Consider the following 17,681-nt stretch of genomic DNA (forward strand, 5'->3'; position numbering starts at 1 on the left):
TGACAGGTCTCAGTGGGATGTATGAGAGGAATGTAGGCTACAGAAAATGGAACAAAAGAGAGCAGAAAGAAGAAGGAGGAGGAGGAGGAGGAGAGAAACAGTCATGAATAATAAGGGATGTTGGACTCGAGCCATATAAATCAAAGTCAGATGTGTGCAAACATGACTAAGGACTTTATTAACCAAATCATTTTCCCCGTAATATCCACAAATAAAAGTGATCTCTTTATATATATTCACATTGTATAATTTCATAGTGTGACAAAAAAAATCTCTTTTTTTTTTTTTTTTTGGATTTCCAGCCATTCCTATTAATTGTCATTTGATCAGTCGCCATGCAGTCGTCACAAAGGTTGAAAAACATTACGATTGGTCAGCATTGGCGGTCGTGTCTGGCGTCACTTCTTCTCCTCTATTGGCTCTTCGTAGTGCTAAAAAACCCCATCAGTTACCCAATCACAGATTTCATCACACTGCGACAATAAAATAAAAATAAATTAAGAAAGCAATGTTCTCCAGTGCTCCAGAGTCCTCCTCTCGTACCCTTCTTGTTTTTAGATATTTTCTTTTTTTATATAATAATAATAGTAATAATAATAATGACTATAATTGTCCTTGATATAAATTCAATAGTATTTTTTCTCTTTTTCAAATTTTAAATAAATCATTTTGGCAATCCTCATATGTTGTCACTTTAGAATAAAAGAATACTCAAGTAGAAAATAAAAACTGTGAGAGAAAATCCATCAGAAGAGGAGCGAGGTGTGAGAGAATGAAAAGTGTGAAAGCAACAGAGAAGAGCGACAGAGGAAAGTAAGAAAAGAGTGAGAGAAAGAAAGAAAGACAGACTCAAAAGAAAAGCATCCACTTCAGACGCATGTCAGAAACGGCTCTATATACAACATTTTCTGTTGTGGAAAACTATCCATCCTGTGCCTGTCGTCTGTCTCTTGTCCTTCCTCCAACCTCCAGCAGTGTGTCTGCAGTAGTCCCGTAGTCTGAAGCAGTCCAGTGTGTGTCCCAGTGTTATACCAGAGTGTAAGACTTGGCATAGGGGTTGTTGCTCTGTTTCAGGTGTCCTCTGGAGTCCAGCAGTGACTCCTGGGAGGTGCTGAGCTTGGCAGCCTGTGCTTGGGCCAGGTCTCCTGAGGAGGGGACCTCCGCCCGGACCTCACCCCGAGCCTCTCCCCTCTCCCGGACATCCCTGTGGGGAAGGGTGGAGGCAGTTCCTGGCTGCCACTGCTGCACCTCCCTGGGTGAGGGCACTTCCATAGGGGTGGGCTCCATGGGAGGGGGCCTCTTCAGGGTACGGCTCCTCTGGGGCTCCAGGCAGGTCTGGCCCATGGCTCCTCCTCCTGCACCTCCTCCTCTTGTTTCTCCTGTAGCACCAGCACCACCTCCGCTCGCTCCTGCACCTCCACCACCTCCTCCTCCTCCTCCGCCTCCTCCACCTCCTCCTCCACTGCTGCTGCTGCCACTGCTGCTGCTGACACCTCCACCTCGGGCTGCCAGTGGCACACCACGGTTCAACAGGAAGTCCATACGGAGGTAAGGTGGCAAGTGGACCAGCTCTCCTCCTGTGAGGCAACACACAAGATAAGAACAGATGACAAGTAAGATTTAATTAAATAACAGTGTGTCTCTATATACACTGACATGTTGTTTTATATTAAAGTAAACACTTAACGCAGCGTTATTTAATTTTTGGACACTCGGGGGGCAGCAGAACAATTTGTAAACATAACACAGACATATTATCAACTTATAAACTTATTCTGGCTGACATGTTAGTAAACAATTGCCTACAGTATTTACACACCCAGCAGATACAGAGCTATATTAGCATTCATTTGAAATTGTGTTTCTGGCCGCCTATCAAATTCAATGTAATATAGGTAAAAAAAATCTAGCTCTTTCCCTGCTAAATGCTCCACTATGTTCACCTGCTAGTTCCTACTGTAACTGTCATCTTTTTTTTGCTGAAAGCAGCTTTCTGCTGTGGATTAAAACAAAGGTGATGGGAGCAGTGAGAGTAAACCAATGAAAGCAAAAATAATGAGCTAAAAGATGATAAAATGCTCAGTAGAGCTGAGGGAAACTGCAGATATGTGTCAAAATTCTCTTTGGGTTCATCACTACAAGCAACACATTTCACATTACACAAATCATTTGATCCATTGTTTCTATTTAAAAAATGTATTAGTGGAGCTTTAATTCACTGTCGACTGCATGTAAATAATGATATTAAAAAATTCTTACTCATTGCTTTAATTAGTTTTAAAAGAGCATCACTTCTACTGGGAAGAATTGTGTTATTGCCTTGTGATTAAGATACTAATACTTTTGAAAACCCCTGTCTCTCTTTAAAGAATTATTCTAAAAAATGACTAAATTATGTTATTTTAAATGAAAAATGGAGATCTGTTTTTTAAAATATCATTAGATAAGCTCATATTCTGACTGTAAGAAATGTCCAGTAAATCTGCGGCAGGATCTGACAGCAGTCAGACAGCAGAGGCCTTATCCCCCACTGCTGCTTTTTTACAAACAGTGCCAGCTTGGCTGTATGGTAATCATCAGGAGACTCTCTACTCACCCCCAAAGATAGTGTAGTGGTTCCCTGGGATCCCCACTGGGAACATTGTGTGCTCTCTACACTTCTGACTTTTTTCCAGTCTCCATTTTTATAATTTCTTCTATTTAAAATAACAGCATGGAGAGCTGAAAATCTTATTTAACACACATTCACATTGTTATATTAGTTCACCTCAAGGATTTCTGGGATTATGATTCATATAACTATTATTCTAATGTAATACCAATCTTCACCAAGTGTGAATCTATCTGATTTAATCATCGCTATCAGGAAAAATGTGCAGAACATGATGAAATAGGAGGCTGAATTTTACAATGTAATCTTTTCTATCATTATCAGGGAATGATATGCCATGATGATTTGTTATTTTTTCTGTGATGAAGCTGACTAGTGAATCTGGATCTTCCTGCCTGCCTGCACACAATATACAGTATGTTCAATTTGTGCTCGCATTTGGTAGCTCTGAAACCGCCTCTCTGCTGGAGGTTTAGTTGTACTGAAGCAGAAGAAGAGCTGATTCTTATTAGGATCCAGAATAACTTGTCATGTAATGCCTGTAGCAAGACAAACCAGGTCAGATTTAATACCTTCACCGAGTGATAAACTATGATTAAAAGCTGTCACTTCAATCTTTAAGTCATTTTCTGAGGTGTTAGATAAGAGATAAGAGATAACGACAGCGAGAGACACTTTGATTCAGTTCAGTGAGTTTACAGCACCTCTTCTGCTATTGTAAGCGTATCCCTTTTTACTGATCAAATTACACATTTAACAGACGAATCAGCCCATCACAAAGGGGTGTTGGGTTTCCAGGTCTAATGGACTGCACTGGAGTTTCAGCACATGATGAGTGGACGATCCATCTGTATTGTTTCATGACCACTGAAGAGTTCACGTTCGCATTTATATTTCAGAGATCAACAAGCAGGTTCACGATTCATTGCTTAAAACACTTTTCAACACATGTTCTCTCTCCCACACATGCCGACACACTCACATGTGCATGACCCACACGTGCACAGATGTAAGTATATACTGTGCGCACACACACTCCCTGGCAGCTACTTAGCGTTAATGTCAGAGCAGACAAGGCTGTCTCTATAGATTCAGTCTAACATGTGACCTTGAAGAATGGTCTGAGTTCACAGAGAGAATGAATAATTTACTGTGTTTTATAATAAGCCCTATTAGTGCCAGTAAAGATGATGAATGGCTAGGAGTGTTAATTGAATTAAATATAGATTTAAGTGTTTCTGTGGGAGCTCATTAGAAATGTAGTTTGAAAATTCATCAGCCTGTAAACTGCAGATCGCAAAGTAATAGGGCACTAAGTGTAACCAGAATACAGCAGCAACTCTCCGCCAAGCCATTAATCTGTTTAAGTGTCTGTTGCATCTTCAGCTCAGTCTGCACGGCTGTGAAGGGTAATGTTTTAATATTATCTGACCCGTATTTCTATATTGTGTGTGTCATTCAGGGACACACACTCACATAACATATTTACAGGCCTATCATAGGCTGACTGCTGCCTGTATCTCTGTAATTACCAGCACTGGTATAAAAGTTTATGAGCAAAGTGCTGTGGGACATGCTGTAATGGGACACAGGCCCAATGGATTTGCTCTTATAAGGTACTGAAGAAGAAGAAGAATCACAAATAAATAAATGGTTACTCTCATAACAGCTCTGTCAGGTGAGGCAGGTCACATGAAATGAGATGAGAGTGGGAAAGAGAGAGGGATGAGTGAGCAGCTGTCCCTCTGCCTCTGACCTTTGCAATGGACAGGTGAAGTCAACTAAGGTCAGTCAGATGTAATAGAGACAGCGATGGGGTTGAACTGGGGTCATCCACTAGCTGTCAGTTAAACTGGCCTCCACACTGGGTCTAGATTTCAATAGACTAATACTGTTATACACGCTAATTTGAATTTATCCACTTTTACAGCTGATTGTGAAGCTGAAAGTGTTTCATTGTTGCTGAGACAATCTTAAAGGGAAGTCTTAATGCTGTACTGATAAATATTTTTATATTGGTATAACGTTGGGTCAAACAACTGTATGTAATGTGAAAAGGTTCCCTTGTAATGATGAATCTACAGAGAATTATCACCTGACTCCGCAGCTCTATGGATAATTTTCATGTCTTTCAGCTCATTATGCACCTCGACTGTTTTGGTTTAGCCTCACTGCTCCCATCAACCTGGAGGAGATTGTAGATTTATCGGATGGCCAGAGACATGCCTTCAAATAAATGCTGATGTTGTTCTGTCTGCTAACAACAATGTTATAAGGTGATAACAGGTCAATGTTGTGTTTACAGCTCGTTCCGCTGCCCCAACTTGGCCAAAAACATAAATTAATGTTGCTTTAATGCTACAGGATGCAATGATATTTTAGACAATAGAGTGCTTCCAACTTTGTTGTAACATTTTAAGGAAGGTCCTTTCCTGTTTCAATTTGACAGGGCACCTGTGCAAAAAGCCAGGGCTATAAATGGTTTTCCTAGTTGGAAAAGTGGAACAACTTGACTGTCCTGAACAGTCAACACCCTAACCTCAACACCCTCCAACACCTTTGGGATGAATGAATTGAAACGCCTACTGTGAGCCAGGTCCTATCACCCAACATCAGTGACCAACTTTGTTAATGCTCTTGTGACTGAATGGGAGCAAATCCAAAAACTCCAAAATCTTGTAGAAACTTTCCCAGAAGAGTGGAGGTTGTTGTAACAGCATTTGAATGCAGCATATGGAACGGAATCATGTATACGTTGATATATACATAAACATATTTTTTGGCCATGCAAAAACTGTTGTTGGTTGGATTGGTTGCGGAAACAAATCCTCACAATAAAGGTGAACATTGGTCAAAGCAGCACTTTACAAATGCTTATTATCCTTTAAGACCTTCTATGGTTGTAAGACAGACTTAAGATCCTGTGATTAAAATAATATGCGTAAATCCAACATGTCCCTCGCTGTATCTGGGTACTACTGTAATTAATTGTCAGGGTTGTTGCAGGTCGCTATTAGCATGCTTCTCAGAAAACCATATCCTTACCATTTTACAGTCCATTACGTGTAGAGTCAGCTGAAATACATAAAGGTTAACACAGCTAAAAAGCTAATCGTCTAATGAAAATATGTACAGTAAAAGACATTTAGGTCTGGCGCTTCCAAATTTCCTGCTAAAACTCCAGTTTCTATATAAATTCACATTGCTACTTTTGTGCAATGTCAAAACACATCTTATTAAATGTAGTGTACACTTCAGAAGGAAATGGTAGAGGCCACACAGCTCGATTCTTATGCATAAACTGTATCTCCCAATGTAACCGACACCAGACTCTAGCACTCAGCGTTGCCACCAGCCTGAAAGGCTAAAAGGTTGGTGTTACACTGAGCGGTCTCCGCAGTGGCGGTTAAGTGGTGTTTTGTACTAAATGACAATAGTTTCAGATTATCTTGACAGATAGCCTTTAGTTGACCTCTCTCCCTGGTGAACTGGTGATATGAGTCTGCTGTCCTGTGCACAAACGTTCAAAACATAATGAGGCCTGAAACTTTAGAGGCAGATCTGATTTCCTCAACTGTTGCCTGGTCAAACTCAAGATTCAGGGACAGTGTACCCTTACGCACACTCACTCACACACACAGACAAACGCAGACCTTCATTCCCATGGATGGGACACCTCCAAGAACGCTAATTATCCCCAGACACACTATAAAATGACAGCAGATGGGTTGATGGACAAGCTGTGTAACACGTGTCAGGGAGAAGGGTATCTGTCTATCTTAATGACTGTGGTTCTGAGTGAAGTCAGCAGCCCGTCGTCATGCTGTGCCAGATCTCGTAATTGATCCACAGGGCTACTGGTAGGAGCTGAGGGTCATGTAAGGTAAGACTACAACCTGAGAGGAAAGCGCAGCGCAGCACGATCCTCAAACTGCAGATGCAGTCAAAGGCTTATGAAACAGAAACACCATATGGTTTAAAAAATAAGATCAATTACTCGCAAAAAAGTTTTCTGTTTTCCTACAATAAAGATTATCCCTGGGGGGCTATTGGAGAAACTGCATCTCACAATCCTTGTTCATCATATGTAATGGGCTTGTTTACTGGGTTAAGGCTCTAGAAATTGTTTAATGAGACTATACTGTATGTTGCAGTAGTCTGAAGACTAATGCAATGCACAACATGATTGAAACCTGAAGTTGATTTGTAATACAAGTGGTCCAAGGTGGCCATCAAAAATGTCATTTTAAGAGCAAACTGAGGGGCTTCCACAGACAACAAACTAATAAAAAATGATATTATCTTGTGTTATCTAGTCTAATACAAAATGGGTGACAGGAGAGAAAATAAAGGGCTAATATAATTGACTGCTAATGAATTACAAACAAAAGTGTTACAATTTTAATTGTACCATATGTCCCTGTGTTAATTGTTCAGTTATCTTTTTTAATATGCTGAATATATGGCAACCCTCCAAAAATCTTTTCTTTTCTTTTCTTTTCTTGTTAAATGTTAAAATGTTTTTTATGCCTCATCCTGAACTCGGGGGCAACTGCATAAAATTATCCAATCAGATGCAATTTGGGACGACTAGTGAACAGTCCCGGCGCCAGAGGAAAGTAACTGGCCAGGTTTTGGCTTTTATGGGCGAGCAAACACTTGCTAAGAAAGTGTTGAGTGGCCTCATCAAATCTAAAAAAAATGTATTTCATTTCCTCTCATAACTGTAACAGTACATTGACCACATATTAGTTTCATTCAGAAATACATCACATTACTGAAGGTAAAGACACTCTCAACCTGTTTCACTGTAACTTTAAGGTTTTCTTACTCTTTGGACAGTGATATGTTGTCAGATAAATATCTGCTTTTCTTGTTCAGGAGGTTCTGCAACATATTTGTATCTATATTTTATGTATATTTTTCTTTTGCTATTATAATCTCTCTGAGGTTACCTTAAACTGAAAGTGAACATGAAAGTTTGATTATGATTTTGATTATATACTGTTGGAAAGGAAAAGGGACGGAGAAGCTGCTCAATGTTTGTAGAGGAAACAAAAGGTTGTGAGTTGTGTGTATGCTTCCACTTCCTCACCAGGTCTGTGCGCCTTGGGCGCAGCCATGTTCATGACCCGGCTGACATCCTGAGGTTTAGGCGGTGAAGCGGTAAAGCGGCAGATGCCTGACTCAGACGGTGTACTGGAGGTCAGGCTGTCAGTGTAGTCGTTGGTCCCTGCTGTCATCTGCTCAGATGAGGTGTCAGAGATGAAGCACTCTGTGATGGTGAACTTGGCATGGCGGAGCTGCTCTTCCATCTTAGCGTGCTCGTAGGCTCTGGCCAGCTCTTCATAGGTGGAGGATGCACTCTCTGTTGATACCATGCTGCTCCGAGCACGATCTGATGATTACAGGTTACACATCATATACGTAAGAAAAATGTATAATAGGGATTGTAGAGTGCAGCAATTTTTCAAATACAGGCAAAATATGGCTTTATGTTGCAGCTTTTTTGGATCATTTGATGGCGTGAGGTTTGGTGGATTCACACCTTGAAAGCCTCAGCCAAGAGGACGTCCCAGTGTTGCACTTGCAAATGAAAAAAGCACTGCCAATATTATTTGGATTGCACAGAAGCCAACATGAGAGCCATGCAGACTGCCTTCACACTAGACAATGTCACAAAAGCAGCATGATTTCCATTGAACCCCCCCCAACTTTCCAATCTGAATTACAAAACAACAGCTGTGAATCCATCTTTCATTGGTGAATACCTGTACCGATCCCCCTCCACCCTGCTCTACCCTACCTGTATCCTGCGAGGGGCTGACGCTGTAGCTGTCGCTTTCCTTGTCCACGGATCCAGTGGCACGTGGTGTGGGGAGTCTCCAGTCAGTGGTCAAGGTGTGTGAGGAGCTGGTGGGGTGTGGCCGGTTCAGAGTCCACTGGCTGGCATAGCGACTCCGTGCCGCGGCAGGACCAGCTTTGGCAGTGCGTCTGGCAGTGGGATCTGATGAGGAGAGAGGGGGCAAATCTGTCAGTGGACAGACGTAATAATGGCTACTCCATTTTTTTTTTTGTTTTAATGAATCAAAGTTCTCCGACATAAGAATCTTCAGGTTTTTCGTCTGATTTATATGTTTTGATTTAGTTTTGTGAAATTCTTTCTGACTCATTTTTATTGACTTATTAGTAAGATTTAGTTTAGCATATTAAGAATTTATCTTGTCATAATGAATATCAACACAGATTTGAGAGCTTCGGTTCTGTGGATAAATAGATATCTTGAATAAGACAGTAAATCATTACCCATATTTTTTGTTTACTGAATGAGTAAATACACTTGGGATAATTGATAATTGGATAATTAAATATATATCTATTATGCATACAGTATGTATATATTTTCGGGGGAAAAAAACACAAACATTTATTTTTCAGTCATAGTAAATTATAAGAACTGTGTTATGTTTTTAATTTCTTCAGACTTCTGTCAAGAATAGAATTTAAAAGAAAATATTTCTGTCATCATTGTACAGAGCTGAAAATGAACAATTTAAAAAAATAATAATAATTAAAATCCCCAGGGATATATTTGCCTCCAGCAGCTGGGATCTATTCCTCCATAGACACAGACTAGTTTATAAATTCCCAAATCTTCATCTAAATTGCTGTTTATGTAATTTACAGTTACATCATTTGTAGCTGGAACCTCAAAAGGGGAAAATGCATGTTTCCTCTTGTGTTGTCTACAAATCCACAGTTTACTCTGTGAACAGTGAACATGATCATCCCACAGCTCCATACAATGACATTATCATCAATCTGAAACTCCAGCTGTCTCCATACAGACATATACAAATAGTATCATATTGAGTCTGACCCAGACAGGTTGCTGCTCTATGCACCACTGGGCCAAATCAGAATCAGACCCTTTAGAAAAGGCCTGCATTAGATCTGTGCAGAGAACAATGGTGCTAGTAATTGTAGTAGGTCAGACAGTAATTCTATCAGCGGGCAGAGAAGGATGAAATGATGGAGGTGTTTGCCCACGGCGAGAAATAAAAAGGGCTGAGTCAGCAAACTGGGTTCATGCCCCACTGGCCAGGCTAAACGACCCAATCACATGACTGTCTGCTGGGTTTATGTCTGAGTTTGTGTGTGCAAGTGTTAACACAGAGCTGTCATCTTGTTCTGTGTTTTAAGCTTTTGTGCATGTTGAGCCTTATACATGCTGATAAAGTTGGTGGATGTTTTTTTTTTTGCTTTGGAAAAAGCCAGGCTAACTGTTTCAGCCATATTCCAGTCTCTATGCTAAGCTAAGCTAATCACACCTCCTGGTTCGAACTTCAAACTAGACACACAGACATGTTTCTTTTTCTAAGAGTGTGCAACTTTACCATGACATTAGAAAGAATTAAAAGAATGATGGTCTTTTTTTAAAAACTATTTAAGTAGCAAAAGATAAGCATGTCTGATAAATGTAACACGCATGTGTATTTGTACTAAAACTATGACAAAACAGAATATCAGTAGTGGTATCTGAATGTGTACTGGCCAATATGAGTGTGAAAATATCATATATCTGCACAAAATAATTTCAGTGCATCACTAATCTGAGCGTGAGTGTCCGTGTCTGTATGTGCTTGTGTTCACTCAGGCTGAACTGGCCAGTTGGAACGGGGCAATCAGGTGAGGACGTGTCAAGAGGAGGCAGGGAGATCGCTACTCTTCATCAGTTCTGCTTCAGTGGAGCTCAAACACCAGAAGCCCAGAGGATGCTCTGCTGCATGGCTGCTATGTCTTTGTAATCTCACCGCTGAAAAACGCCTCACATACTGTATGAGTGCAGTCTACAGTTAAAAAAGGACAGGGTGGAAATTTTTCTCTTGCATGTAATTCAGATGAATGTGCAATGAAAGGTTATTATTAGTGTTTGTATTTTATAGTGGTGAGGCAATTTTCTTTTACAGTGACATCCATCTATGAGAATATAACCATGTACAGAAGATTGAGGAGGAAAGTTAGCAGCACATGATTCATGGCTGCAAAGAAACAAATAAAAAACAAAATACCTGCTTTAGCCATAAAACACTTTTCTACCCAACTGTATCATATTATTACTAGTAACACATGTGAGCAGTATAGAAGTAAGATTAGTAGTAAAGAAAATAAATGTTGAGCACTGACGGTGATGGGACTCACTGGTTCCAGGCCTGGCATCGGACACGTCCACCAGCGGTCCAGTGGCCTGGGACAGAGACTGGTAATGGACTGTATGGGTCACTGTAGAGGACTTCTGCTTATTCGTCTCCCCAAAGTCATTGTCTGTCAACAGCACGGTGGACCTGTCATCTAGGAGACATGAAGAAATGAAAGAAAGGAAAGAGAGAGAGAAAAAAGAAAACAATAATGAGAAATAATAATTAATTTAGTCAGTTATAAGCGTAATGCCTGGTGACTGTCTTACCGATTGTCTCCATGGTGTCCCTCTCCTCAATGAGGAGCTGGGCTCTGGGGATGTCGATGTGCATTCTTAGCGTCTGCTGCTGCTTGTTCACTGTGTCTGGTGTCCGTGTGTTCTTACTGAGCAGATTAATGAGAAAAATTAATTACTTTTCAGCTGCGTGATTTCGCATTGTATCGCAGAAACGCTAATTCAATTTCATTTAAGTTGATAAGTAGCTGTAAGAGAGGGACAGCATATCCTGTGTGCAATATATTTGATTTTTAGTGATAGGTACTGTAACTCCAGGCTACATTGTGATTTATATCCGCTGCTTAAAGGAAAGCAGTGATCATAAATTAAAATTAAACATACATACCTCATCAGCATTTCTGCCAGGCTTTTGGCATCTGTGAAGTCAGCAAAGAGGTAGTTAATACCGTAACAGTACTGTCCTAGTTGATAAGCTACAGCAGTGAAAAGTATTGTACACTGTGACTGACAATTTCCTCTCACAGAAAGGCAGCAAAAGCATGTTAAAGGGTTGAAAAAATGAACTTGAAGGTGTTTGACCTGAAGAGAAAGTAAAGTTTCTTCATTACGAAAGCGAAGTTTAGCCCCAGTTTTAGTTTAGCTCAGTTCAATTGCTTCAGATGCACTTAACACTTTAATTCCATGACACCAAATGTATTGCTTTCCTTTAGTCTGTGGGCTTATGCATGTGTCGGAGTGAGTATATATGCAAAACAGCCATGCTCAACCATAGACTAGATGTGTGTATGTATTCAACGTGTATCTATACAATATGTGTTAGAAAAATGTATACAAAATGAATCATGATTTGACTGATATGTACCTCTGAGTCTCTTGAGCCTCTGCTCCCTCCTTCTCCTCTTTAGCACCATAAGCATGATAAATACCAGGACAGCTACCACAAGAATAGACGTGATGGTCACCACCATCTTCAGACCTCCGCTGCCTGACATGTTGTCTGAGATGGGATCTCCTGTTTTCAGCAGGGGAGGGATGGTACCTTGGAGGAAATAAACAGATTTAAACATTTAATGAGGAATTAATGCTCAAACACAAAGAAGCTTCATCTGGAATTAAAGAGGGTTTATTACTTGTGTGCTCTACGGAGTATTCCCACATGATATTATATATTTAGCTTGGTTTTTTGCTGTTGGTGTGAAACGTTAGTTAAAAATCACACTTGCTGTATTTTCTCATTTATGCACCAAAAACAAGATTAAACGCAGTCAAAGATTACAGGAAACCAATAGAGATTTTCTACATGCATAGTTTTAATGTGCAGACTTGGAAGCTATGAATCCCTTAAGCTGCATTTCTTCCAGTTGATCTACACAATTTAAAAGCAATTATAGCTGTTCTAAGCACTTTAGAAAAGTAATTAAAGTTCTTTATTTTCCTCTAACTTGAGCTTTGTTTATTGTTATATTTGTATTACCATCCATACATTCATCCATTTTTCAAACAGGGTCACAGAGATCTGGAGCCTATGGGTTCATCATAGAGAGGCCATACACATAACTAATAGACAGATAAACATATTCTTCAGGTAATTTAAAGTTTCCAGTTCACCCACCTGGATGTCTTTGGAACTGTGGGAGAAAACACATTCAGACACGAGGAGAACTTGTTATCTCCACAAAGTAGTGGGTGGATTCAAACCCACTCATGCTTTATTGATTATTATGTTGCCAGGAAAGATGCCTAAGGACTTCCTTTTCCTTAATTTCACCGTAAAAATATATTTTCTCCTCAGTCAGAGTAGAATAGCCTGTAGCTGAATGAGGCTGGGGCACCAGGTTTGTATGAGACCGAATATGTGCTGTTAGTCTCCTGGGCTGCTGCGCGGCAGCTGAGCTGAGCTATAGAACCACTGACAAACTGACAATAGCATCCACACAAACATGCTTGCCCACACACACACACACACACACACACACACATACATAACATCCTGACAGGCAGCTTACACTTCTCAGCAAAACCCTTCAAAGGAAATTAATGAATAGTCTGGAGTGCACCACAGAGCTCTCACCACCTCCTATCCTTCTTTAAAGCTTATACACTTCCTTTGTGTGTGACTGACACAATCTGTAGCCTGCGGCAAATAATGCTACACTGTGGCCCGTGGAGAATCTGAAGACCGTCCCCATTTTCCTACTCAACTGAGCCTTCAGAATACCTGTCAAAGGCTGACAAAACAGTCTGATTCATAAGTAATTTTAAAGCATCTACTGTACTGTAGGCAGAGCTGCAGAATGGCACCTCACAACTGCAATTTAACATTGTTTTAATGATTGATGTAATGACACTATTATAAAACAAGTTACTCCTATCTTTTCCATTGACCTAAAAACCTCCTCCTACTGATTGTGTATTAGTGTGAAACATAATTGTCTACTGCAAAACTTTGTTTGAGAATACCATAACGTAGAACTGCCTTTAAACAACACAAGAGGAATCCTTGTTGTTGTTTTCCTCTTGTGTTGTTTAGGGGGAAGAAAAGATGTTTTATTCTTGCAAATTGTCAATTTATTTGTCTTTTTTGCATCATTGCTAGTTTATGTTATTCAAGTATTGTGATACTATTCTTGTCTGAAACTTTTTAAAATGGCGCTTGACTATATATTAAGTTCACAAACAATCAGCGTCAGTATCAGATGCTACGGATACTCCTGTTCCTCGGCATCTGCACAACTCTGTGGCAGTCTGTTTAATCCAAACTCACTTCCGTCAGCACTGAGAGTAGCAAAGGTGATCCTCTTTTCTGCAGAGCCAGCGCTGTTGGTGACCTTCATCTGCAGTTCGTACCAGGTCGCCTCCTGCAAGTCGTACAGGATGTAGCTCTTGGTCAGCGATGTGCGCTGGGCTGTGGTCCAGGTGGCCGACTCCACGGCTCGGTACTCCAGAATGAAGGAGGTGATAGGACAGCCGCCGTTGTTCCAGCCAACCAGGTTGAGTCTGGCCCTGGTGGAGTTGATGCTGGTGAAGAGTTCATGTTCTTTGGCAAATTGGGGTTCTGAAGAGAAGATAAAAGGGTTAACAGATTATGGACATAATCAACATGTTACAGTGCAAGTCAACCAACATGATTACGTTTACAGGGGAATACAAGTAAAATTAATTGAAAATTCTGTAAGTAGATTTTATATCCAAAATTTGACACTATTCAGTGGGTTTTAGAAGAATTTTGAGTTATGAGTTTTTAGGATCAATGGAAATAAAATCTTATCATGTCATCATCTTGCAATGGCTGAGAAAAGACACTACTCCCTTACCTATATATTCATTTATTAGAGAAAACAATGCAGTATACAGTAGGTATGGGAACACAAATCCCAAAAGAAGTTGCTTTAAATCATCTCAGACAATGTGATTAGTTGATATCAAAGCACTGTATTTTACATTTTCACAATCTTGAGACCAAAAACTCACAATATATCAGAGAAAACTAATCCAGTTCCCCACCTTTCCCATGGGTCTTCGCTTCAATTATCTCACTGATGCGCCCTGGACCCACTGCATTCTGGGCTGTCAGGGTGAATTTGTACCAGGTGCCGCACTTTAGGTTCTCCAGACGGTAGGAGCGCTCACTGGGGCTGATGGGAAAACTGCCCCACTGCTCACTGTTGTCCTCTGAGTACTGCAGGATGTAACCTGTAGAGGAAAATGTCTACAATTAGAATGAAACATGATAATATTTAGCATGAACTGAAGTGTTGGATGTGTGAAAAGTGTTTGATGAGGGCCCTACATAGAAAATTAGGGGATCACCACCATCATTTTGAGTGATCCTCAATATCTGTATTTAATTTAATGGCAATCCACTATACAGAAAAGTGTTAGGATAACAGACTGAAAAAAGGCTCACTGACCAACCAGCATCGCCAGCCCTAGAGCACGCCACAAGCAAGGCTAAAAATAGACAATTGTAAGCTTAGGTGTGTGTGTTTCGGTGATGGATGATGCTGTAAGCGGGGAGGCAAAACAAATATCACAGAGAAGGTATCATGGACAGCTTTTACAGCAACTACAACTCTGAAGACAGCAGCGCCCTGATTAGGAGCAATGATAAATCACCACATATAGTCTTACTGTGATTGCGCTTTCTTTAAGATGGAGCGCTTTAATCTCTCACTTAAACAGACCTAATCTTCTCTGCTGCTTTTTAATCTATCTTTGAGGGCTCAAGTATTCAGCCCCACCACCAGATAATGAGAAACAAGAACAGGGATGTTAGGACAGAGTGAAGGAGGAGGTGATATTGGTTATCACAGGCAGCTGAAGGGAGGTGATTGTTTCTGCATGAAGGATAATGTATGTAGTTGAAGCATATTTGTGTTTGTTTACATCAAATTCTGCTGTAACGAAACTGTCCACTGTGTTGTTTCAGATGTATTTGTTGTGTATCTATGTGCCAGTGTGTCGCCTCTCACCTCTGATGGAGCTCCCTCCGTTGTCTCCAGGTATCCATGACAACGTGATTGATGTGGTGGTAGTCTTAGTAACTGTGAGGCGTGGCTGGTCAGGAGGGACTGTGGATTATGAGGATAAACAAAAAGTTCATTGCACTGTTAGTATTCACATTAAATTGCCTCACATTGTCTTATCCAATCAGTTCCCATTCTTTAAAAGCAACATGATGCTCCCTGTTGAGTTGCTGTGACCACCCTTCTAGCCCATGCTGTTGGGGATATTTTTTTTCTCTATCTTTTTGTCTTTTTACTTGAACTTTTTGCAGCTACAGGAACAGTAAGAAATAAACTTGTGCTTACAGGTCTGATAGGATAAGAAATGTACAAAAAAGCGTATTCAGCATCTGGTGATGAAATACATCAACAGTACATGTTATATAACCTAAGGGCTGTTCCAATTCCAAGCTGTGTTCATTGTTATAAAAAATGTTGTCACCAAGCACAACATTATGGCTCTTTTATGTGAGTTTAATAGTTATTCCACAACAATGGAGTTCTGTGGCATAGAGGCAGAAACTACATCAAGTTTTGGCTTTTTATAAAATGCCTGGAAGCAGGATAAATTGTTGGTTTTGGTCTCTTCAGGGATATTATTCTTGATAAGACAAAACAATGCCAGCCTTTCTTCTTTAACTCTCTACAATGTTGTTACCATGGAGGAGCTTTTCCTAAATTAAAAGATTTCGTGTTCTGTATCGCTTTATTAAAACACCATGATCAGTGAGGTAGTTAAACTACTACAATCACTACTTGCCTTGGACCTGCAGATTGAGTGTGATCTCATCTGACCCCCAATTGTTGCTGGCCACACAGCTGTAGTTCCCAGAATCCTCTGCTTTCACTGTGCGGATGATGAAGCTGCCGTTGCTATGGACACTACGACGGCCATCCACCAGGACAGGGGTAGGAGTCCCATTGGTGCTGGAGAAAGACAGAAACAAAGTTAGGAATATTATTACTATATGGATAATGATGAAAATTTTGATAATATTTGATAATATTATAATAATAAATAATATATTATTGTTTGTGTGTAACTTACTTTCCCTTGAGCCACTTGATGGTGGGAGGAGGGTCTCCAACAGCCTTGCATGGTAAAACAATGTCTTTCATCCAGGGGGTGGTCACTGTCCCATTGAAGGTCAAAATTCTGGCTGGAGCTGAAAGCAACACAAACACACAACCTGATGCATGTAGCAACTAACATACAAGTTTTTAAATCCATTAAAATGCTGCAAATCTTTAAACCACCAATGTTTGAGGCAAATCCTTGTTGTCAGTCATCACTAGCTAAAAACATGCCAGTGAATTTATCTATATTTTCAAGCAAGCAAATTGTGGAAAAATTATCAAATAGTATGAATCTAAACAATATTCCAGGAGATTGTTAAGTATTTTAAGTTAATATGGTTTACCTTTGGCCAGAGGCTCCACTGTGATCTTCTCGCTGTTGTTGCCATGACCAGCAGCAGTCACCGCCACCACCCAGATACTGTACTGTCTGTTCCGAGCCAAATTTGGGATCCTGTAGAAATACGCATCTGGAGACGCCTCAAATTCGCTCATCACCTGCAAACCGGAGAGAGGGAAAGGTTTCATGTATCATTGGGAAGCAGCAGCGTTCAGAATGCAGAAGCGTAGTTCAGAGCGTTATGTAGCAGCACGGGTACGATAGTCAATATTAATCATAATTAAGTGGAAGTGTACCATGATTTATTATCATTCAAGATCACTATTCCTGTCTGTAAAGACTGGGTAGGACAGTGGAGCAAAACCAATGAAAATCTTGTGGTATACAAATACTATTACCATCGGATGCAGGTTAGAGCAGAAGACGATGTATTTCCTGATGATGCCGTTGAGTTTGAGTGGAGGCAGCCAGGAGACAAACACCACAGAGCTGCTGGAAGCTGCAGCCTTCACTCCTGCTGGAGGACCAGGAACTAGGGAAGAAAAGAACAGAGTAAGAGTATTCATGAATATGTACAGTAGTTTAAGTGAGTATTGCTATATATCCTACTGAATAAGCAGTATATGCATTAAAGTATGTGATGTAGGTTCAACCGACCAAAACTCCAGTTTGTTTTATAATCTTGAAACAGGTCATGATGAATATGGGTTG

The 17,681-nt window shown here is 40.4% G+C and overlaps 1 protein-coding gene across 4 annotated transcripts in view; it reads right to left on the reverse strand.

Moving 5' to 3' along the window:
- Positions 1 to 235: 235 nt before the first annotated feature.
- The window catches only part of dscamb (Down syndrome cell adhesion molecule b), a 134,216-nt gene continuing 116,770 nt past the window's right edge, over positions 236 to 17,681 (reverse strand). The window contains exons 20-33 of one of the 4 annotated variants that reach the window (XM_067594382.1): positions 17,363 to 17,502; positions 16,975 to 17,128; positions 16,602 to 16,719; positions 16,314 to 16,480; positions 15,521 to 15,619; positions 14,553 to 14,741; positions 13,813 to 14,103; positions 11,911 to 12,087; positions 11,434 to 11,464; positions 11,079 to 11,194; positions 10,799 to 10,963; positions 8,418 to 8,618; positions 7,707 to 8,009; positions 236 to 1,577 (exon numbers count right to left, since the gene is read on the reverse strand). In XM_067594382.1, the coding sequence (XP_067450483.1) occupies positions 1,027 to 1,577; positions 7,707 to 8,009; positions 8,418 to 8,618; positions 10,799 to 10,963; positions 11,079 to 11,194; positions 11,434 to 11,464; positions 11,911 to 12,087; positions 13,813 to 14,103; positions 14,553 to 14,741; positions 15,521 to 15,619; positions 16,314 to 16,480; positions 16,602 to 16,719; positions 16,975 to 17,128; positions 17,363 to 17,502 (2,702 nt within the window). In that variant the 3' untranslated portion in view covers positions 236 to 1,026. The remainder of the gene's footprint in view (positions 1,578 to 7,706; positions 8,010 to 8,417; positions 8,619 to 10,798; positions 10,964 to 11,078; positions 11,195 to 11,433; positions 11,465 to 11,910; positions 12,088 to 13,812; positions 14,104 to 14,552; positions 14,742 to 15,520; positions 15,620 to 16,313; positions 16,481 to 16,601; positions 16,720 to 16,974; positions 17,129 to 17,362; positions 17,503 to 17,681) is intronic. The other 3 variants (XM_067594383.1, XM_067594384.1, XM_067594385.1) reach the window with 3 other exon arrangements.

The sequence above is a fragment of the Thunnus thynnus genome, chromosome 7 (genome assembly GCF_963924715.1).
Source record: "Thunnus thynnus chromosome 7, fThuThy2.1, whole genome shotgun sequence".
Taxonomy (NCBI): domain Eukaryota; kingdom Metazoa; phylum Chordata; class Actinopteri; order Scombriformes; family Scombridae; genus Thunnus; species Thunnus thynnus.